The following is a 23,684-nucleotide window of genomic DNA, read 5'->3' as shown; positions in this document are numbered from 1 at the left end:
CCGGAAACAAGTCCCACAAAACTATTATTTGCCCTTCTTTACAGGTTATATTATCATTCATATAACCCAGTGGGTGAAGAAATCCTTCCAGTTTGAAAAACTGGAATGTATAAAGAAAACCTGGTGATAAAAATGATTAAGCTTCAAGTAATAATACAGATGTTGCCACAGGGCAACGTCTTTCTTTGGCCCCACGGCTTACATCGTGTATGTTTTGTTTAAAGTGCTCTTTAGATTTCTGGATAGCTTTGAGTTCATATCCTCTGGCCTGGATCCTTCATATGAGCCCAGCACAGCTGAGTAGGAGGTCACAGCAGGGAGGAAGGGAGCACCAGAGAAATGAGGCACTTGTTCCCCCCCCTTCTGTTTCCAGATGTTTTTCATTTGTGAGAAATCCAATGTCCCTCCAGCTCATCTGGACTCAGATGCTTGTTATATAGATGACTGCAGGAGGATCATTTGTGTTTGGCCTCTGTTCCGTTGGCACTTCTGTGTATTTTCCCCTGGAGGGGACTTCTGGGGATAGCAGCTTATTGGTCTCTTTCAATTTGTTCTTTGCTCTCATGGTGCAGAAGCTAAGACCCATGAAGAGAGCAGACGTTACCATGAAGAAGGTGGAAGCATAGAAGACGTAACTATAGTGGCCCGTGATATCCACAAGAAGACCTGGAACAGAAAAAGTTCAAATCTCAATGGCATGCAGAAGTGCAACCTTCAACTTTTTAATAGGATTCCATTCTCCTCCAAAATGCTCACAACCACATACAGATGACCTCATCCAGCAGCAAATGCAGCTGCCTCTGGTCTCCCCACCCGAAAGGTAGTATATCTACACTATAAACATGACCCCAATTTACCGGTAACCTTTGCTTCCCCACCCACCACAATATATATATGAATTGTGGTTTGGCGAATCTGCTGAGATCTGTTCCAAATCTTAATGCCCTATTCCCAGAAGAACTAGTTTCCAGGATCCCTAGGGCAAGGGAATGACGAGTTATAAATCTGTGATGAAGATAGGACTGAACTGTTTTTGGTCCTAGTAATTGTTCTTTGCCACCATGTTGCTGGTCGCAACCAACCACTGCCTCATCACTTTCTCATAGCCCAATAGGTGATTATTTGTTTGCCTCTTTCCAAGAGACATTTGGAGGCTGGCAAGGAGAGAATGTGTCTGTTCTGTAAGTGCCTCCCCACCCCCCACCCCCATTGTGGAAGGCTTTCTCCAGGGAGGTATGCCTGGCACAGTCTTTATCATTCTTTCAGTAAGACATTTGCATTCTCCTAGATATCGGGCAGGAGATCTAGAAACATGATAAGCCGCACCAACAGGTTAAAGAACAGTTTCTACCCATGGGCCGTGAGCCTGCTGAATGAAAGACAGCAACATTGCAGCTGACGTTTGGGGTTGGTGGTAGTACGACAGCACACAGAGTGTGACAAGGACTGAGAGTTTGGGGGGGAGGGGGGCTCGTTTAATCTCACTGTAAACATGTGACAATAAAGTATTTCTATTTCTATTTCTATATTTAGATGGCAGTAATGGTCAGGGTTTGGTTGTCTGCAGTTGTTATTCATTAAGTTATTTTATGTTATTAGGTGCTGACCTTTAAAGCCCTAAACGGCCTTGGCCCAGTATACCCGAAGGAGCGTCTCCACCCCCATCTTTCTGCCCGGACACTGAGGTCCAGCTCTGAGGCCTCCTGGTGGTTCCCTCACTGTGAGGTTACAGTGAACCAGGCAGAGGGCCTTCTCGGTAGTGGCGCCCGCCCTGGGGAATGCCATCCCATCAGATGTCAAGGAAATAAACAACTATCTGATTTTTAGAAGACTTCTGAAAGCAGCCCTCTTTAGGGAAGTTTTAAATGTTTGATCTCTTATTGTGTTTTTAATGTTCTCTTGGGTATCAATAATAAATAATAAATTGTTGTTGTTGTTGTTGTTGTTGTTGTTGTTGTTGTTGTTATTGTTATGAATTCTGCACCAGTAGCCCTTTTCAAGCATTCTGCTTTAACATACGGTAAAACTCAAGAGCTGAGTGGGGAGGCAAGTGTGTTAAATTCTGCTTCCCTTCTACATCAGCAACCTTCCAACTTGTGGAATGTGAACTTCTGAAGCAGGGAGTCTCCTGTACTCATGGAGGCTGCTTGCATGTAATAGAAAACCCTGGGTGGTCAACAAATTTGATACTTCCTTCCCATGGCCTTTGGTCTATTTTTTGTAAAGCCTGGTAAAACCGCTGCATCATAGTTTGCTCATCCAGTGGCGTAGTGAGGGTGGGTGCCCCGTGTTCCAGCCTGCGGAGGGTGACACTCTGCGCCACCACCCCCTGCGAGTGCAACTCCCAAGCCGCTCCCTGGCAGCTCTTCCGCGCAAGCAGCCGCTGCATGGAAGGGGTGCCGGGCAGCGGCTTGGGAGTCCGGGCGGACTGCGCTCCGTAGCGCATGCATTATGACATCATGATGCATACGCTACAGAGCGAGGCCCCACCCTGGGGGGGGGGTGCCGCTTGGCTTGCCGCCCCCAGCAGCCAAACGGCTCGCTACGCCTCTGTGCTCATCAAATAATTATCTCTATTTGACGTCTTTCAAAAAATGCATTGAATTTCACATGTTTGCTTGCTCCATAGAGCCTTGAAACTCTGGCTCTGAAAGGTCACCAGATAATCGAAAACAGCCATCTGGCTTCTCAGGCCCCATGGCATCAGGCAAGAATAGCCAGTGTCTGATGGCTGATTCATACTATGAGCCAATTGTGTTTGATGTGTGTACCCAAACAGTTGTTGCAGTGAATAACATACAAATTGTAAGAACAGGAGAAACACATTGGCAACAACGGGGGGCGGGGGATGGAAATATCCACAGGGGTTATTTTGTACTAGGATGGAACTGGCATGAATTTTTTCACCTCTTCCTCAAGGACATTAAAATACAAAGGTAAACATGTAGGGTTGAATCCAAACTTCCCAAGAGCTGAGTTCTGCCCACAGAAAGAGCACTCCCAGCACCCACCTACAGAAAAGTGGGCTGTGTGTATGTGTGATTTTTGCTGATTCTTTGCGCAACTCTCCAAAATCTAGAGCATTCTTCCCAAACTTCCAGATATTTTGGATCACGACACCCATCAGCCCTTACAATTAGCCATGCTGGCTGGCAGGGCTGATGGGAGTTTGAGTCCAAAACAACTGGAGGATACGAGCTTGGGGAAAGGCTGATGTAGAGAAGGGGTAGCCAACATGGAGTGTCTAAAGCAACCACTGTGCCCCAGTGCTTGCCATTTCAAGGCTGCAGTAGTTTTACCTGCAGGGAAGTCTATGACCTCTGCCAAATTCTGCTGAAGTTCTTGTACTTGCGGAATCCCCAATGTCTCAGGCCCTGCCCACATCTTACCTGCAAGAGGGGGTCCAATGAGAATGGTGACACTCTCCAAGATGGTGAAGAGACCCAAGGCACTGGAGAACCTGTCCATCTCTACCACATCCATTAACACCTGGAAGAGAAGTGCACCGATGACACTCATGGAGACACTGTAGACCAAGCAGTAGAAGACAAGGACGGTGTAGTCAGCTGAGATTGCACAGATGAGGTTGCTCAGGCCATTGAGGAGGACGGCCAGGCTAAAGAGGTAGATCCTCCGGCCAGTGAAGACGTTGAGGCCTGAGAGCAGGCCCGCCATGGGGCGCATGAATATGTTGATGAACCCAATGATGGAGATGAGCAGGGCTGCCTTGCGCTCCGGCACTCCATTGAAGATGGCGTAAGGCACCAGGTAGATGAGGGGCAGCACGAAACCCATCACCATCCAAGACACGCCAATGGTGTAGATCTGGTAGCCCTTGTTCTTGCAGAAGATGTCAAAAGCCAGGTACTTCTGTAGGGTCTGGAAGCAAGCGGCACACCTGGGCCGAGGCAGCTCCTTTTCATGATGCACAGTGTTTCCATTAGACAAATGGGCCCCTTCAGGTGGCTGTTCAGGGTAGGGTTTCGATGATGGGGCAGGCAGCTGGACCGGCAACGGTCTCATCACAGCCCCACAAACGCAGCAGTTCAGCAGCACCCCGCCAAAGATGAGGAAAGTGTTTCTCCAGCCCATCTCGTCAAGCATGTACTGGGAGAACAGCGGCCACAGCGTGAGACCAATGGAGACACCTGTGGAGGCCAGAGCATTGGCCAGGGCTCGACGGCGTATGAAATAGTAGCCAAGCACAGTGACTCCAGCCTGGAAGCCGAAACATGATCCCAAGCCTTTAAAGAGAGAAGAGATTCAAGAATGTGAGTTCGGAATGCTGGAGTTTTAGATATGTTGTGTGTTTATCAAGCACTTTTAAGGTGTTCAGAACACACTACGTGCCTTAGTTCAGTGGCCCTCTAAGGCCAGGGCAACCAGTCTAAGGAGGATGGAGGTAGAACACGTTCTTTGCCCCAGTTTTCAGACCACATGAGATCTTTATTCAAGAGCAGCTATATTTTACAGCACCTCAAGGGTTGTACATAATCAAAACCATAACAACAATAGTAATGTATATGGTCAAGAACTCTCCTATTTATGAATGTACTTAATGGTTAGCAAAAAAAAAAAAGTATTTGCACTTTTCTATGCTTGGACAAAAACAGAAAAGAGAAAACGCAATCCCCACTAGACAAAAATCTTATAAAAAAGGAGGTCTTATATTTCCAAATATGATACCATTATTTTGAATCTACAGTGGAACCTTGGTTTCCGAGCATCTCGGAACCCAAATAATTTGGAACCCGAATGCTGAAAACCCAGAAGTAATTTCTTCCATTTTTGGATGCGCCTCGGAAGCTGAACGCCTTTGCAGCCAGGCCATTGATCCTCGGTTTTTGAACATTTCGGAAGTTGAACGGTCTTCCGGAATGGGTTATGTATGTTCAAAAACCAAGGTTCCACCTTATATTGAAAAGTACTATTAAATGGTATGATAAACCAAACCACCCGCAAGGACAGTTCATTGAGCAGAGCTGTGTTGAAATCCAATTACAATATGATGGGCTTATAAGAAAAAATATGTACAACAAACACTACCGGTAATTGCTCCACCAGGAGGTGTCTGCATATGAATGAGGAGGGGAGGGAATTTTTTTACTACAGTATTCCCTATCCTTCAAGCAACGCCCACCTCCCCAAAATAAATCTGTTGTGGAGGGTCCCCCAAATGGCAAGAATCCATCTCTCCTTCTCTTCCATGAATGTATACCTCCACTGGCACACTGCACTCCTTCCCCAATCGTGTTGATATGGTGCTACCCAGGGCTAAGCCATGGCTTGGCCTCACGTTACGTACAAATCTTTCGTTCCAGACAAAATATGGAGTATAAACAAGGTTACAGTCTCTACTGAGAGAGGCAAACCACAAGCCCAGGTTGGAACATAACATTTTAAGCCAAGCCATGGTTTAGCCCTTGGTAGCAGGAATGCAGCAGCCCCCAACTCCTGTCTGGGAACCCACACATTTGCTCATTCGTGCTAAGCCACGGCTTGGCTGAGTGCTGCATGTGAACTGGGGCAGCATGTGTTACAAAACCAGGCATACCAACCCACTTGGAGACTCTACTCACCTGTGATGAATCCTGCTGTTATGTAAAGGTGACTAATGGACTTGGAGAAAGCACTGGCAACCATGCCCACCCCGCTGAGAAGGCCTCCAAGCATCACAGTGGTTCTGCAGCCAAATCGTTCCACCAAAATGCTGCAAAGAGGCCCTGAAAAAGCAAACCTCAGCGTCAGTCAGAGCAGGAGGAGCACTGTCAAAATACTATGCTGTGAGCCCCTCCCAGGTAATAGTTGTCACCCGCATAACCCAAGGCTATGTTATGCAAAAACAGAAATTGTAAAGGGCAAGAAGATACTCCTGCAATACTGTCTAAACTTTCTGCTCAGAGTATCAACACACATGTTCCAAAGCAAATATTTATGCCTACTTGCTGGTAAGTTCATGCAGCAGGCCTAGTCCAAAGTGGAAAAACGTTGGAGGCAGGGGCAAAGAAGATAATGTGGACAGCAATTTGTGTACAAACCACTCAGAATAAAAGCAAATGCCAAGGGGAACAAGTAGCAGCACTTACAGTGTGGGCGAGACAGGACATGTGAATGCAGCCTCCGTGTGGTGAAAAATACGCTGGGTTTCACTGTGGGAGATGTAGGAAGGTATGAATCCATATTTCTGTAAACTAATATGGCCTTGTGGGAGGGAGCTGGGGAGCAATCTGAATAAGCACGATTGTTTGGCAAGATCTAAACAAACTCAAGCAAAATATGCTCCTCAGCAAAAGAGAGGAAGGTTGTGGTCTGTGAACTGCCTTACATATACAGTATAATGTTGACAACTGGGCTACCAACTACCTGGGTACATAATATATTCAGTAGCATATTTAAGATACCATAGCTTTTTTTTTAGTCCAACAGGTGCCTCTCTGGTAATAGGAATTCCACCCCCCCCCCTTTGCAGGATTTGATTTCCTCAGCAAGTTCTCAGGTACACAGGAGAAGAACAGGAAGTGGCATTCGCCCTTTACGTGACTTTTTCAGTGGCTTAAATTGCTGTTTAAACACGACCTTCCTCTGTGTTTGTGTTTTTGTGTGTGAAGGAGATGTCTTTTTCAGAGGAAATAAATCCCAACCCCAATCAAATCCTGTCAAAAACCCAACATATTCCCACCCATCCCCGGCATTTATTGGAAAGCTTTCTCTCCTTACTTTGATTTCTTGCCAAAGGCAATTTTCTGAAGTCAAGAGCCTTCATTTGCAGCTGGCTATGACATTTTGGGGGGGGGGTTCAAATGAGCCCCCCTTACAATACAGGTCCTCACAAACTAGCAGAGGTGTGGTCAGTGCATACATAACCAGCAGGTGAGATGTTGCTGGTGGAGCACAGTCCAGCTTTTCCCCTCAGCATGTGAGGGGGTGTTTGCCTGAATACTCCTATGAAGACTCCTTGGGCAACCTCAGTTTCACAGATTGAGGCTCCTTGGTTGAATATATAAAGGTAAAGGGACCCCTGAACATTAGGTCCAATCATGGACAACTCTGGGGTTGCAGCGCTCATCTCGCTTTATTGGCCGAGGGAGCTGGCGTACAGCTTCCAGGTCATGTGGCCAGCATGACTAAGCCACTTCTGGCGAACCAGAGCAGTGCACAGAAATGGTGTTTACCTTCCCGCCAAAGTGGTACCTATTTATCTACTTGCACTTTGACATGCTTTCGAACTGCTGGGTGGGCAGGAGCAGGGACTGAGCAGCAGGAACTCACCCCGTCACGGGGATTCAAACCGCCAACCTTCTGATTGGCAAGCCCTAGTAGGCTCTGTGGTTTACCCCACCCCGCCACCCGTGTTCTGGTTGAATATATAGCCTTCCGTATATGAAGTTGTAGGTTTTATCTCTGCTTTAAGATCTTTAGGTTTTTAAGGGACACAAGTGCATGGGCTGGCTCTTTGCTCCCAGGTGCCCAACTTCTGACTTGGAAAATTCTGGTGCGTGAGTGGGATCATAGTCTGAATGTTATGACAAAGTCTTAAGAGTGTGGAGCCATTGACCTTTGAGGCCCCTTTTTTCTTCCTCATGTGGGAGGAAGTAGGAAGCAGAAGCATGGTCTGTGACTGGAAAAATTGTAGAGTCCCTCCAGAGTTTTTTTCTTTCAAATTTACAGATGTATTTTGCAATATAGTGGAGCAGCAATAAAACAGCTTGCACATTTGCAAAGCTAAGCAGGGTCTGGTACCGTTTCAAATTGGATGGGAGACCACGTGTTCAGGGCCGTCTTAAGTATATCCAGCGCCCTGGCGCCAAGATCCCTCCAGCGCCCCTTGCACTCTGCCGGGCAGGGCCAGGCGCGGCGGGCAGCCGGAGGGCGTGGCGTGGCGGGTGGGGATGGAGAACTTGTGCTCCACCGGGCAGGGCCAGGCACAGCGGGCAGCCGGAGGGCACGGTGCAGTGGGCAGGGATGCCAAACTCACGCTCCGCCAGGCAGGGCCAGGCTGTGGGGAGGCCATCGGCGAGCCTCCCATCGGTGCGGCAGCCAGGGCTCGCTGGACAGTAGTGCCGCGCCGCCGCTTTGGCCCGTCCAGGGAGCCCTGGCTGCCGCGCTGACAGGAGGCTTGCCAACGGCCTCCCCACACCCGCAGCCCGAGAAGAGGTGATTGAGGGCGGCGCTGCCGGCGGGGTTGGAGGGCGGAGGCACCCTCCAGGCCATGGCGCCCTGGCGCCTTGCGCCAGTAGCCTCAATGGCTAAGACGCCTCTGCACGTGTTGAGATTCCTGCATTGCAGGAGGTTGGACCAGATGATTCTTGGAGTCCCTTCCAACTCTATGATTCTAAGAAACATGTCATTGACACAATAATTGTGTATTGGAGGTGGACTTATACTGGGCCACCCACAAATAATTTCGCTTTACTAGTTGCTCTGCAATGCTTCCTCACAGATCCAGAGATGCCACATTATTGCTGCCCGAAGGGCACTTGGGTCTTGAACTACAGCGCAATGAGAGTGGGACAAAAACCAACAACAACACGAGAACATTTATGGTATGAAAAGTTAGAAGATTTCAGCAGGAAGCTACAGGACACGCATTGGTTGGAAATGAAGCAGTATGCCCACCCCAAAAACATTTGCAAGTGCAAACAGCATTGAATATGGGATCATGTATAACCACCCCAGTACCATCAAATGAGCAAATCATCATTTAGGGTTGTTAAGAGCTTTAACACCTCTGGCAGGGCTCCTGTACCCTGCAAAACAGCAGGTTGTTGTACAGCTATTAAAGGAGCATAAAATCCACTAGACAGAAGGCGGCAAACTTAAAGGGCCCAGAAAACATCTCAGACTTGTTGCCATTCATTTACAGTGCTAAGTTAGATGGACCGTTACCCCTAACTTGTCATAAAGAGGCTTTTAGCATTAATTCTTACCTAATAACCGGAAGAAGGGTGAGTCAAAAGCTGGCGCAAAGCCTAACGTTTAAGGTTGTCCTCTAGCCTGGCTGCTCCTGAGCTTTTAATAGAGGTCTGATCTGGAGAAATAACCAGATGACGGGTGCCTTCAGGCTGCCAGTATTTTGCAGGAGGGATTCAGGCAATTACCGGAGCTTGAAATACAGTATGTGGAGTTAAAGTGGATTAAAGTGCACAAAGCTAACAATGGCCACTAGCCATTGATCTAGTGTCTGGCTGGTAACCCAGCCAGATGGGCGGGGTATAAATAATAAAATTATTATTATTAATTAGTCATGATGACTATGTTCTGCCTCCATGGCCGGAGGTAGAAATGCTTCTGACTACCAGGTGCAGAAAACTACAGCAGGGGAAAGCACTGTTGCACTTGGGTTGTGCTTCCGGGCTTCCCATTGCCATCTGGTTGGCCACTGTGAGAACAGGATGCTGGACTAGATGGGCCACTGGCCTGATCCAGCAGAGTCTTCTTATGTTCTTATGCTCTCTAGGGCAGCCTTTGCCAACCTGATGCCCTTTCAGATGCTTTGGACTACAAGTCCCATCAGCCCCAGCTAACAAAACAAAACAAAACAAAAGGACTTTTTGCAGGTTGGAAAGCAAAACAAGAAAAGTACAGGATGAACTAATGACTAACACAAATCAGAATAAATGCCCCCGTTATCATCTAAGCACCCCACATCAAATCAGAACAAATGGTCAATAAAATAGCAGATATAATCTAACTTTTGTGTGGGCAGCCCAGGGCAAATGCTCAATAAATAGGTTGCCTGGGGGAGCCCTTTGTTTTTCATGAAACAGAGCTAGCCACGCTTGCTTGCCTGCCAGATCCCTGTTAAAGGTGCAGCAGCAGGTTCTGCTCAGACCTAGAGCAATGCTGTACGGACTTGAATTCCTACACCAGTGAGTACTGGTAGTTTCTTCCTTGTGAGGCTGTTAGGGCCCTGGCTGGAACAGATCGAGCACCAGCCTGCTTCTTCCTGTGTAGCTTTGGGATTTCCCAACTGCTCACGTTTCTCAGGACTTGTGAGCGTGAAGGGGAAGGTTCAATCCCAGGTGTCACCTGCCTCCTTTCCCCTAGTCCCACGCAGTTTACAGAGTGAGCACAGGGCAGAAACACCCACAGACAAAAATGAATAAAAATTAGTCAGCACAAAGGAAGGGTGGATGTCCTGGGGATGGGTGGATCGGTTTCACCCTTGCACACAGATAGCTTGAACTGAAACTTTTTTATTTCAAGGGCAGATTTATAGAATAACAAAACTACAGTACTTGGTTTATTGGGAGGTTAGGCTAAGAGACTAACACTGACCCCAAAGTCACCTAGAGAGTGTCATGGCTAAGATCAGGATCTGAACCCTGCTCTTGCTGACCCTGAGGAGGGAAGGTACCTAAGGCATTGAGTTTAGCTTTCTCTACATAGAGGCACAGGCTCGACTGGAAAGGTTTGGGGGTTGGTTGGTTTTCCTGCCAGGGTTTAAGAGTTTAAGACCTTAGGAAATTTCAGCACATTGAACAGCTTCTGGGTGTTGGGAAACGACACCCTGCTTGTTAAATGTACAGGAGCTAACAAAGATGTTGGCAACCCTAGGCAGACTTCAGGGCATACGCTGATTTGTAAATAACTCTTTTAAAGGCATAGGACCAAGCCAGTCCCTTTTTCTGGCTCATTGCCAACCCCAGATTAACACAGGATCCAGGTATACACTTCTTTTTCTTACTCAACATTAAACTTTCCCCCAGTTTTTTAGGTTAACTGAATGGGGTATAGGGCTGCCAACTTTTTCTCTCGGCAGTGCTTTGTATTTGCAACAGCCAGGTGTTAAAGGCACAGCAGCCTTGCCAGAAACAAGTTGGCGATCCTACTCACGCTGCTGTTTGAAGAAATCTGAGTGTTTTCCCTTTGCTCAGCTCAACATGATCCTGTTACATGATTAATCACCGTGACTGCTTAAATCTCTCTTCCACCTTATCCCTAGTTTATGTAAACCTCCTAGTCATGTGGACTGTGAGGGTACATATATAGAACAGACTAAATTTACGCCGAGTGCTGCAGCTGCAGAGCGATGTGGCAGGCAGTGCCAGGTCAGTGTGACTGGGTAGCCTAAGAGCTCAAATCCTTCGAGGGTTTTTTCTCCCTGGAAAAAGTTGCTCTGATTGCAGCAGGAATTATTGACGACGATGATGATTTAATTTGTACCCTGCCCATCTGACTGGGTTGCCCCAGCCACTCTGGGCAGCTTCCAACATATATAAAAGCATAATAAAACATTAAACATTAAAAAAAACACCATTCCCTATACAGGGCTGTATTCAGAGGTCTTCTAAAGGTTATATAGTTTCTTATCTCCTTGACATCTGATGGGAGGGCATTCCACAGGGTGGGCACCACTACCAAGAAGGCCTTCTGCCTGGTTCCCTGTAACTTCACTTCTCACACCGAGGGAACTGCCAGAAGGCCCTCGGAGCTGGATCTCAATGTCCTGGCTGAACGACGGGGGTGGAGATGCTCCTTCAGGTATACAGAGCCGAGGCCATCCAGGGCTTTAAAGGTCAGCGCCAACACTTTGAATTGTGCTCGGAAACGTACTGGGAGCCAATGTAGGTCTTTCAAGACCGGAGTTATATGGTCCCGGCGGCCACTTCCAGTCACCAGTCTGGCAGCCACATTCTGGATTAGTTGCAGTTTCCGAGTCACCTTCAAAGATAGCCCCATGTAGAGTGCTTTGCAGTAGTCCAAGTGGGAGATATCCAGAGCATGTACCACTCTAACATGACAGTGCGCAGGCAGATAGGATCTCGGCTGGCGCACCAGATGCAAGGGTGTAGGAAGGGGGGTGCGGGCTGCCCCGGGTGTCATCCTTGAGGGGGTTGACAAAATGGCACGATGCGGTGGTCGGCACTTATCATGGGGCCTGGCCTGCAGCGCGCCTGAGCCACGCGTCTCTTCTGGGAGTGACGCGGTGGATTGGGGCCCCGTGCTGCCCAAAACGGCAGCGTGGGGCAGCTCGCTGCAGTGCACCCGCGTGGTGTCCTTGTGCGTGGATCGCCACGGCGCCCCCATGGGTGGATCGCCCCGCCCCCACCACTCTAGGTGCTGGAGTAGCTAGCTACACCCCTGACCAGATGGAGCAGGTAGAAAGCTGCCCTGGACACAGAATTAACTTTCATGGACAGCTTTGAGTCCAAATGGACTCCCAGGCTGTGCACCTGGTTCTTCAGGGGCACGGTTACTCCATTTAGAACCAGGGAGTCCCTCATACCTACCTGCTCCCTGTCTCCCAGAAAAAATAGTTTTGTCTTGTCAGGGTGCAACCTCATCGCATTAGCCACTGGTGGAGGAAGAGGAGTGCGGGGGGAGCGCACCGCTACTGGCAGCTCAATCCCGGTGGGGTGCCATTGTGGATGTCTCCCCACCCGCACTGGGCGCCATGCCCCCGCAGGTGGCGTGCTATGCCCCCAGAACACGCGCCAGCTCCGCCCTCGCCTGCTCTCCGCCCCCCCTGGGTGCCGGAGCATGAAGCTCTGCCACTGCCATTAGCTGCCATGCACCCTCCCACTGCCTCCAGATACTCACACAGGCCATTCACCACCTTAAACTTTTATTTCTCTGTGCTATAACTTCATTGCTTGTTTATGGTCTCCATCCTTTGCTTGAGGTGCAAAATACATAGTAGCCAAAGGCACAGATTAATACCTAACCTGAAGAAACAGTAAGCTAATGGCATGTTCAAGACATGCTGTTGCATTTATCAGGAGTCTTTTATACAGAGGTGTCATATATCAATAAAACTAGGTAAGCACTGGATATACTGTAATTTCATTTCCCTTTTCCCATGGAATCTCTAGAACCTGAGGCCACTCAAGAAAGCTGAATGTTGATCCGTTGAAGAATAGATATGATTAACCAGGAAGGCCTATCACGGTACCCCGACGTCAGAGAGTAAAAATGGATTTGGAAAGAAATACTTAGGATTTTGATGATATGGTGTTGGTATAATATTTTATAAGGTATGAATAAGAAGTAACAGAAGCAGCAGTTTTATGGAACTAAGAGAAAGAAAAGGACATAAGAAATTAAGAATTGTAATATGAGGTTGTATTTTTATTTAGAAGTTATAGGACATAAGATCCTGAGATAAAGATCAAGAAGGATAGTGAATGAATAATTAAAATAATTAGAAATGTTACTAAAGTAAATTAGAGTTGAACGCAGGAGAGAGAACGGGGGAAGTCCCCTTAACAAGATTTAGAACTAGATTATAATTAATAGTTGGTGTGTTCCTGTTTGTGAGGTATGTATTTGTTTTCTTTTATTTAGTTGATATTGTTTGTAATATTTGTTTTCTTTGTGATTGTTATTATTTGTTGTTGATTTTGTTCGGTTGTTCTTGTTTGTTTTTTGGATGTGGAAAACCAATAAATTTTTTGTTAAAAAAAAATGAATGTTGATCCGTTGTGCGGATTTGAACCGCTGACCTTCCGATCGACAAGCCCAAGAGGCTCAGTGGTTTAGACGACAGCGCCACCCGCTCCCCTACCAAGTTGCTGGGAATCACAAGTGTGGAGAGTGCTGTTGCACTCAAGAACTATCCATAGGCTTCCCAAAGGCATATAGCTGGCGACTGTGTGAACAGGATGCTGGACTAAATGGGACATTGGCCTGATCCTGCGGGGCTCTTCTTATGTGTCCAGGTTGTAATTGGCATCTGTGTAGTAATAGTGAAGTGGGCTGAAACAGACAAGTCTGTACAGATCAGGAAACTAAAGGCAGTTGAGCAACACCTTATGGATGGGTTTCATTGATTGAGGGCTTTCCGTGAGTTGTACTTTGGGCCGTGTTAGAAGCTGAGATATGAAAGCTAGGAGCTGGATGGCACCTTAAACCTAGATTGTGGGCGCAATAACGGAATGGCTAGGTGAGCTTTTTTTTAAATAACAAGAATACAAAGCTGAAAATGAATGAACTGCAGCTAAAATATTATGTTCGTTTTTTACATGGTCTAGTCCAGTCCCTCCCTTGCCCAGCCCCGTAATATTCTTAAGATATTCTTAATATTCTTAAGTGTGTATCTGAAGAAGTGTGCATGCACACGAAAGCTCATACCAAGAACAAACTTAGTTGGTCTCTAAGGTGCTACTGGCAGGATTTATTTATTTATTTATTTATTATTATTCTTAAGAGGGTCTCTTCTCCAGCCTTCAGAGAGTAGCTGGAAGTGGGGGAGGCAGAAAAAGGTCCTCCTTTCCTTCCTCTCTGCTGTTTTAATCTTGAAATCTTAGGTGCAGTACTGCACCCAGAGCTCAGAATCTGCTCGCGCACATGAAATTCCCTGTCGCAAAATGCGGCTGGAACAATGGGAGTTTCGAACACTGACTTTGGGTGCCTTTTGCGAAGGATGTTCATATAAGTAAAAGCAAACACTCACCCCCTGCATGGAGCACAGCTGTCATGATGGAAGGAAACCACGATGTCTGGCTGTTGCTAGCCTGGAAATCACGCTGCAGGTCCTTGAAGAAGACCCCAGTACACGAAGGGAAGCCCAACGTTAGGCCTTGAACAATCACGGTGGCTACTAAGACCACCCACGCCCATCCTCGATCCTGGTCTTTGGAGATCCTAGCGGCTGCCTCTTCTTCTTTGGACATTTTCCTTTGGATGGATATATATATATATTTTCCTGAGCAAGCCTCTTTAGAGGAAAATTTACAAACGAGAGTGATGCAGCAGCTGCAAAGAAGACACACAAAAAAAGAGTTGCTGAAAAATAGAAGAATTTCTTGTGCTTCTCTAGGGAGCTTCTCAGTTCTGTTCACAAACTTCTGGTGTCACCAGCCTGCCTGAGAAAGGTCTGTCATCTCCTTTTATTTCGCAAGATTATGAATGCTTCTAGGTATAACGTTAGACACGCCTCCAGTGAGGAAAGAGCTAGCTGGCATTACTCAGCACCAGCACCTTGCCTGTTTTCCCTTTCACCTGCTTTCGGCCAGTGGAATCCCCTTGCTGCCTTTATCTAATGTCTTGAAATTCTTGTGCCAAGAAAAGAAGGCTCTGCCCGTAAATGCCAATCCCAGTGTAAAGTCTATACAGTTCTGCTGAGAATTAAGTTGTAACGACTGCTCTTGCACAGGTTCCTGTCCGAGTTGCCCTATTTGTCCCAGCAAAGAACAGAAAGTGCCTTTCACTTTCAAGCGGCGAGAAAGGCCCAATGCTGCCGCACACTCTAGGGACATGTTCACATGTTACATCTGCATTGATTTTTATATTTCCTTTAACTCTAATGTAATATTTACAATGGCTGCAAGTTACACCTGCTCTACAATATGCATTTATTCTCCTGTCCAGCCTACAAAAAAAACCCACAAGAGATCCACTTCCCCCAAAAACGTTGTTTTAAGCATTGGGTGTGAAACCACTTTAAGGAGAGTCCTTTCCCTGAACTGGGTTCCACAGCAGAGAAAAGGCATGGGCAACTCAGGTAGCTCCAGGGGTCCAGGGAGCTTCCAGATGACCTGTTTATTGAGCATTCATCCCGATTTGATGATGTTACATCAAAGCAAGTGTTATTCCTACCCGTCCCAGTGCATTTCCCCCCCCCATCACAAAAATGTCCAGTCTTTTTGAGAAGGGGATTTGTTGCACAAGTTTGTTCCAATCAACGACAATCACGCAACCTGCATTTGCCAGTATGTGAGTGAACTGCCCCCCAAAATAGTAGCAACTAGGAAGTGCCCTCCAAAATAAATAAATAAGAGAGACCACTGGTTGTTTCCTTTGGAATGCCCCACTCAGTTATGCAGGAGTGGAGACGGGGAAACAGCTTATGCAATATTTGTTCCATCAGATAAAATATGTGGTGCCCTCATTACTCTGAGCTACTAATCGTCAGCAGAAGCAGTACAATGGAACACGGGTGTTATCTAGGTGACCTCTAGCAGAGCCAAGACTGGCCTGGTCCAGTTGAAAAATGCATGGTTGGCCCACTATTCTACTGCCACACCTGACCAGGCATTTTGCTGGCAGAGAGTTGGAGGAAGAAGTTGGGATGCATGCCTCAAAGCTGCCAGGCAATTGCAAGGTGCCTTCTTCTGTATGTTCCTCTCCCCTGAGTCCCATAAACTAGCCAGTGTAGTGGTCTCCTAGGTATTTAGGGGATCATGTGTTGCCAACAGTCTGTTTTCCAACCCTCAAAATTTCACCAGAAGTAAAAAGGTAAAGGGACCCCTGACCGTTAGGTCCAGTCGCGAACGACTTTGGGGTTGCAGCGCTTATCTCGCTTTATTGGCCAAGGAAGCCGGCGTACAGCTTCCAGGTCATGTGGCCAGCATGACTAAGCCGCTTCTGGCAAACCAGAGCAGCGCACAGAAACGGTGTTTACCTTCCCGCCGGAGCGGTACCTATTTACCTACTTGCACTTTGACGTGCTTTCGAACTGCTAGGTTGGCAGGAGCAGGGACCGAGCAACCGGAGCTCACCCCGTTGCGGGGATTCGAACCGCCGACCTTCTGATCGGCAAGCCCTAGGCTCTGTGGTTTAGACCACAGCGCCACCCGTGTCCCTTTCACCAGAAGTAGTGGTAGTTAATTTTTAATGCCACATAAATGAATAAAAAGCAGGAAGGTGGTCACCCTCTATGGATTCTGCAGCCTGAAATGCCCATTTCATGCTGCTTCATAGTAACGCTGGTGCTGAATGCAGAACATTGTGACCTCCTTGGTGCTATGGTACAGCAAGTTCCCAAGGCAGGGGTTATGAAGGTTCTTTTGAGCCTGAACACCAAATCCCCTTATTTCTCAGCTATGGTGCTGAAAACTGATTGGACAACACACCCACACCTGTTTTGTTGTTTAGTCGTTTAGTCGTGTCCAACTCTTTATGACCCCATGGACCAGAGCACGCCAGGCACAGTACCAAAAGATAATTTTGTGCCCACTAACAGGCCAGTTATTTACACAAGCTAGAAGTTTCAGAATGAGAGCAAGGCAATCCATTTCACCACCACAGCCACACTTACTGGATTACTGACCCTTTATGGGTGCTCCAGATTTTAAAACACCATACTCTATTTGCAAGTTACATTTTATTTATACTTAATTTTTAAATACTATGGGGCCAGGTACTTGTGTACACACACACACACACACACACACACCCCTGTGTGAGATGTAGCTCAATACATGCAACTATTTTTCAGAGAACACAGATCATCCTGGCTGGAGTTGGTCAGATTAGGGGTGATATTGGCATATTTAGACTCTTCCTGCTTTATAGCTACAGTATATAGTTCTTGCCCCTAGTACTTAACATTTGCTTGGAAATGTTCATAGTTGTACAGTTCTTACCACCAGTATTTAAATGTTTAGAGAAAAGTGTTCAAAGTGCTAGTGCTTGTAAAAGGATCCCCTAGTAAAAGTCTTGGTAATCTGTAAAGAAAGCCCAATGCTCTTATCTCAATATTGCAGGTGAGAGAATTGAGACCTAGTAAATTCGAGGCTGAAGAGACAAAATTTGAGCCCAAGTTCACTGCTCCGGCTCTCCGCTGGTACACAACACAGCATCTCTGGAGTCATGAGCTTCAACAGCTGCCTCTTTAAAAAACATCAACAGCTATACAAAACGGGAACTCCAGAACTTGTTGCTCAAACCAATCCATGTGGTTCTTTGGAGCCAGTTTCAGGGCTTCCTCCCTTCCTCTCTATAGGGAATCAGAAAAATGGCCATCCAGACAAGGGTCCGATTTTCAGTTTAGATTTCTGCAAAGCGGTATATTAGAAAGGGGTGGGTTTGCTTCGACCCCCGCACTGTTTTAAGCAGCGGCAATTTCGAAACGGAGCTTCCTTCCAAGGGATCACCCGAGACAGAACCCTGCACGCCTCGGGGATCCTCCTGAGAAGGCTTATGGCAACTCTCAGCTTTGGTGTCGACCGAGAAAGGGATTGTTGCTGTTTCGGACCAGGTGTCAACGGGGTCGGAGGGGAGGGGGCGCCGCCGTTCCTTTCTCTCCCGAAAACAGGAAATCAAGACCAGGCACCCTTCGATCCAGTGCCCTTCAATCACGACGGGGATCCTTTCTGCGCTTTACGCGCGGGGATACCCCCCATCCTTGCCCCCCCCCCCCCGAGATCCCCCCCTGGGCTCTGGCCTCAGCTAGGGTGAGTGAAGAATCCCCATAAGGAAGTGCAGGGGAATGGCTGGGATCTTAAGAACTCTCTCTCTACCCCCCCCGCCCCCCCCCCGCGGTCTCGTAGTGATCTTGATCGGGTTCCCCAGCCGATCGCCGCCTGCTCACCTGCTCACGCCGCCCAGGCGGGGCTGCTGCTTCCTCCCTTCCGAGGGGCGACCCCCGTGGCCCCTTCCTCTTCGCTCTCCACCCCGCTCCACTTCCTCCAAGGGCCGCCCGAGCTCTCGACTCCGGTTCGCTTTCGGTTGCTTATGGAAGAGGAGGAGGAGACTTGGAAGCCGGAGAGCCGAGAGCGTCGCGCGTTGCTGGAGGAGCCCGGGGCGGGCTGAGGTCAAAGGGGGCCGAGCCGAGGTCAAGCGAGGAGCCCCGAGGGCGCCTCCTGTTCAATAGGGGGGCGAGGAGGAGAGGAGCCTATTGTTGTTTTTGCTTAATTTGGTTGGGATCGTGGGATCTGAGCGGGCTGCCTTGGTTCATGCACACACCCCGCGCATGCCTTACAGATCTGTTTCCAAGAGTTGTTTTCAAGGTCCTAGATCTCATGGAGGTGGAAAACATGTGTGTGTGTTTGTGTGTGTCGCTTCAGGCTGCAGGTGGGGGACTTGTACGTGCTTATCGCACCCTTCCTACTCGTAAAGGCGGTTCTCGTCTCCATTGTTTTACCCTCGTTTCACCTACAGTCCTGCAATGTAGGTGAGGGAGGGAGAGAGAGAGAGAGAGAGAGAAACTGGCCCAAGGTCACCCACTGAACTGCGTAACTGAGCAGGTGGAATCCCAGTGCTTCTATAGCACCATAAGAGCCAAATCTTAGGGGTCCCTTCGGCACCCCTTCCCCCCAATAAAATATTTTAGGGCGCCCCTAAAGTTAAGGGGAATTCCCACTCAAATGGGGGGTGTGGGTGTGTGATATGTCATGTGATCGATTATGTGGGGCGGGGCTTACCTTTTTCTCTCTCTCCCCCACCCCGCCTCAATATTTTATTCAAGTCCGAACCCTTGTATAGCACACTGTCTGATGGAACTGGTAAAGGTAAAGGGACCCCTGACCATTAGGTCCAGTCGCGGACGACTCTGGCGTTGTGGCGCTCATGTCGCTTTATTGGCTGAGGGGGCTGGCATACAGCTTCCGGGTCATGTGGCCAGCATGACTAAGCCGCTTCTGGCGAACCAGAGCAGCGCACGGAAATGCCGTTTACCTTCCTGCCGGAGCGGTACCTATTTATCTACTTGCACTCTGACGTGCTTTCGAACTGCTAGGTTGGCAGGAGCAGGGACTGAGCAACAGGAGCTCACCCCGTCGCGGGGATACGAACCGCCGACCTTTTGATCGGGTACTCCGCACCAAACAAAATGTCCCTGCACATAGAAAACTAGCATGTCAGGATTCTGACCTTGCCTCCCACCCCCTCCCGGCATCACACGTTTTCTATTGTTGCAGGGAAACAACCCTCGCTTTGCAGCCCAGACACACATTTCCCAGCTCAGGAAGAAATAAGTAGTTAATAAGGAAATTAATGCAGGGGCGAAACCAGGCTTTATTTCACCCGGGTCAATGACCCAGTTTGGCAGAAAAAGAAAAAAACCGCATGCAGTTGCGTACACACACAGAGAGACTGGGAATCTCAGTGGTACCCCAGGGCAAAAAAAACCCAACCTTGGCTAGCCCCCCCCCTTAGCTACCACACTGGTTAATGTATTCCCCCCCCCCAGGCTTGGAATAGACACACACAAAACTACCTCATATCATATGTAAAAGAAGGTAATAAATTATGATCCAGAATTAAACCCAAGTTTGCTTAGGGCTGCTTCAAATAACCGCAAGGTGTGCACCAGTTTCTGGGGCAGCTCTATAAAGCCTGCCTGCCCTGGGGGAGAGTAAGGCTATCAGTGGCTGCTAGCCTTTGGCCCCCACAATGAAATATTTGAGGGTGCCAGGCCCTCACAAAGTTGATGGGCATTCCCATTCAAATGGGGTGTGTGAGACTGTGTCATGTGATATGAGGGGGGCAAGACTTACCTGGGACTTACCCACAATATTTTATTCAAGTTGGCACCTCTGCGTGATGGCTATGTTCTGTCTCCACAGTTGGAGGCGGCAATGTTTCTGAATACCAGTTGCTGGAAACCAGAGGAGGGGGAAGAGTGCTCTTGTGCTCAAATCTTACTTGTGAGTTTCCTACAGGCATCTGGTTTGCTACTGTGAGAACAGGTTCCTGGACCAGATGGCCCACTGGCTCTCCTGTTTGTTCTAATTTGCCAATTATCAGAGCTAAGAGGTATGTTAGTATCAGGAAATTCACCCCCCCCCAATAATCAGGTATTTTGGAATAAAGGAATATATGACCTCTTATTTGTGGGTATAAAGTATGTTGCCTGTCCTTGACAAATACTCAGATGTAGGCTGGTCCTCCTACAGGACTCGTTGGGGTATATTTTATTGTGACTCTTTTGAAAGCTCAAGGATGTTGGTTACTACACTTCACAGAGTGTAGTATTCTAAACAAAGACCAATAAAACACAATGTTGTTGTTGTTGTTTAAACAACCTCTATTCCATTCTAACAGACATTGTAGACCCCTTCTTTCCAGCTCCTTGCTTTCCCAGAAAGGAACATCTGGAAAACTGGCAACTTTACAAGGGGAGGAAGTTGTACCTTTATGTTTTCCTTACTAGTAAATATTTAGGTTCCCTTGCACAGGCCTCAGGGATAGGGAGTTGAGTGGATAAATTGCAGAAATATTTACATGCACTGAAAATGTGAGTTTCTTGGGGCATATGAAGTAACTGGAAATGACTCATGTGTGACTGTGTCTCAGCTGCCTAGGTTTAAATGTCACCCTCTGAACCTTTGGAACCCTTAATAAAAGGCCTGAAGAGGCTGCTACTCATGTCAGTTATATTCAGATCTGCCGTACTGAATCATAGACTCAGTAGAGTTGGAAGGGACACCCAGAGTCGTCTCGGGTGGATCGGAGGCAAATACTGTACATGCACCAGAGCAAGTGAGGGATAAGCCATTGCTGCTGATCACAGAGCTAAAGAAGGGTGACCATAGAAGACAGCGGGCTAATGTCACTCATGGAAGCAGCGGGTGGTGGCCAGCAGGAAATGCTGCTCTGTGATCAGAGGTCAACTGTGGGCTGGATGAGGCCAAAAATGGCAGGCACTCTTAGGAATAAGAGCCTCCAGTCCACTTGTAAACGGCATTCTTCTGGTCACCTTGCAAAGCCATTCCCCAAACCTGCAGGTCACTTACAAATGACGATGCCAGCGTTGGGAAAGAACAGCATGCCTGTGAGCATGTGCAGAGTGCCCACCCTCCGCGCCCTGTGCCCCCTGCTTGCAGCTGAGCAGTACCAACAACTTTTTTCTCTAGAAAAAAAGAACACTGGAAAAGATTGACACTTGGGGGAGTGTCAAATTTTATTGCTGCAAAGCTACTCCTAACTTTCAATATGTACAGTGTTTTGGATTCAGAAAAGGTGTGTGTTTTAGTTTTAAAAAAAATCACCAAGGGATATGGTAAATTATGTTGACAGAGTAAGGGTAGTCTCAGTTCTACAGTACCAGCTGAGACTTTACATGGCCACAGGCCAAATATTTTGGAAAGTGTCTCTTGTTGAGCAGGAGAGCCCATGCTTTTCAGACAGAGTTAAGATGATATCAGGAAAGTCAGCTGAAACAAAATTTCCCATATTGGTTAGGGAGGACATAAATCGCATGCCAAGCCTTACTTTAAAACAAAACAAAACTTCATTATGAGCATCAGCTTTTGCTTATCAGCTGGAGCTGTGCAGGATTCAAGTTTTCTGGAAGATGAAAATTGAGATTTCCACATCCCCAAACATGAATCTAGAAATAATACGAGGAAGGCCTGTTTAGGTTATGTGCAGCCATTCTAATGTCTCATTGTGTACATTGTGTGCTGCATACATACTGATCTCAGGGGTCTCTCTCAGGGGTAAAATACTAATAGTAGAGTTTTCTGCTGTGAAGCACTCAGGAGCCCAGGGCAAGAGGGAACTCCAAAACCTCATTCTGCATTGCTGCTTGGAAAACAGCCGGAGAAAGAGTGCGCACCCATCAAATGTGAATGCAGAATGAAGGGAACAAATGTTTTTTTTTTTCTGAGCACCAGAAGACTACACCCTTGAAAACAAGGCTGTAGACTTGAGGGTTGCTTTGTAGCACTGTGAGTGCCTTGGGAGTGAGTGTCTTTAGATGAAGCCATGGAGACACTGGGATGCAGCCAGGGCTGTCATCCGAGGCAAATTGCTGGCAACTGCTGCCAGCAAGGGATAATTAACAATCAAAAGATCTTAAACTGTAACTTGAAAGAGCCTGTCAGGTGGTTGTAATGACTTGTTAAGTTAATCCAGCTACTCAAGGGACTGGCTGGACACGCAGTCCCCAAGAGTTCGAAAGACACCTGTGCCTCTTCAGAACAATGCTTTGCAGAAGATTATTCTGCAAAGGCACAGGCAGGCCTTTCAAGAGAGCCACAGACTGGAGGGGGGGGGGCACGGATTGTGTGTCTGCAAATAATCATACTGCAGTTCATGAGAATGAGCTCATGTGTGAATGTAGCTGTAAAACAATTAACTCGGGTTTGTTTGTTTTTAAGCTGCAGTGGGTAAGAAGGAAGCTGGAAAGGAAGAAAGCGATATTGTCTGGCTTTGGTGCAGTGATCACAAATGATCCTTTCCCAGTGATTTTTGACATGTTGGAATCGTTGGATTGAACTTGTGAGCATTTCAATAGTGTCTCAGTTGTGACACTGCACCCTGATTTTATTTTATTTTTCAAAACGGAGGTTGAATCTAAGACATGGTGGGGATCAACTCTCAAGGCAAATTGTTTTGCTTTCTGCTCTGCCTATGATGGCTTCCTCCTGAATGCATAGCATTCACACAGAGGATCCTGGAATGTCTGTGGCTCATGAAAGTGCCAACAGTGCTGCCTTTGAGTTGGGTCCAACGGATACCTTTCAGATGCTACCCCCTCCCAGTGAAATTTCCTATGCCGTTGCACATTAACTGGGATTTCCCCTCTGTAAACATGCTGCTTGGCTGAAAGGGGAAGATGCTTCTGGAGATGTGCAGAATTGCTCTTCCTTGGCTATGAAGCAACTCCACAGCAAGTGCCATGTAAAGAGGCTTTGGGGACAGCGTATTTAGGGAAAGGAATAGTAGGAGAGGCATTCTGTTTCATTTCAGACTGAGCAGGTATGCAAACAAACACAGCAAGCGCCAGCGATAGAAACATCATGGGTTAAAAATTAAAAAGAGGCAGAAAGAAGAGAAAGAAAAAGTAAGAAGGAACCAGTAACACAGCTGGATTCCCTCCATGCTCCAAATGATCCTCTGCAGCAATCTTTTTCTCTTACAGAAAAACACATTTTGGTATATCATATGCTTTCTGTTTATAGCCACGTGACTGAAAAAAGAAAAACGAATCCCACCTTAGCAGTAATGAGATAGAAGTTTATTTATCAGCTACAGCAAAACCCACCTTGGCCTTTAAAGAGGGATTTTTTGTG

General features: G+C 47.4%; 1 protein-coding gene across 1 annotated transcript; it reads right to left on the bottom strand.

Annotated features, from left to right (window-relative positions):
- Positions 1-356: 356 nt before the first annotated feature.
- SLC16A5 (solute carrier family 16 member 5) lies at positions 357-14,622 on the bottom strand. The gene is made up of 4 exons (XM_033139274.1): positions 14,396-14,622; positions 5,580-5,723; positions 3,390-4,244; positions 357-666 (listed from the first exon to the last, which is right to left on the bottom strand). The coding sequence occupies exons 1-4, from the start codon at positions 14,613-14,615 to the stop codon at positions 422-424; spliced, it is 1,464 nt and encodes a 487-aa protein (XP_032995165.1). The 5' UTR covers positions 14,616-14,622; the 3' UTR covers positions 357-421.
- Between the last annotated feature and the right edge of the window lie 9,062 nt (positions 14,623-23,684).

This window comes from Lacerta agilis, chromosome 2 (assembly GCF_009819535.1).
Source record: "Lacerta agilis isolate rLacAgi1 chromosome 2, rLacAgi1.pri, whole genome shotgun sequence".
NCBI classification, from domain to species: Eukaryota; Metazoa; Chordata; class Lepidosauria; order Squamata; family Lacertidae; genus Lacerta; species Lacerta agilis.
The sequence above is the reverse complement of the archived record's forward strand: the minus strand, read 5'-3'. Positions and strand labels throughout refer to the sequence as shown.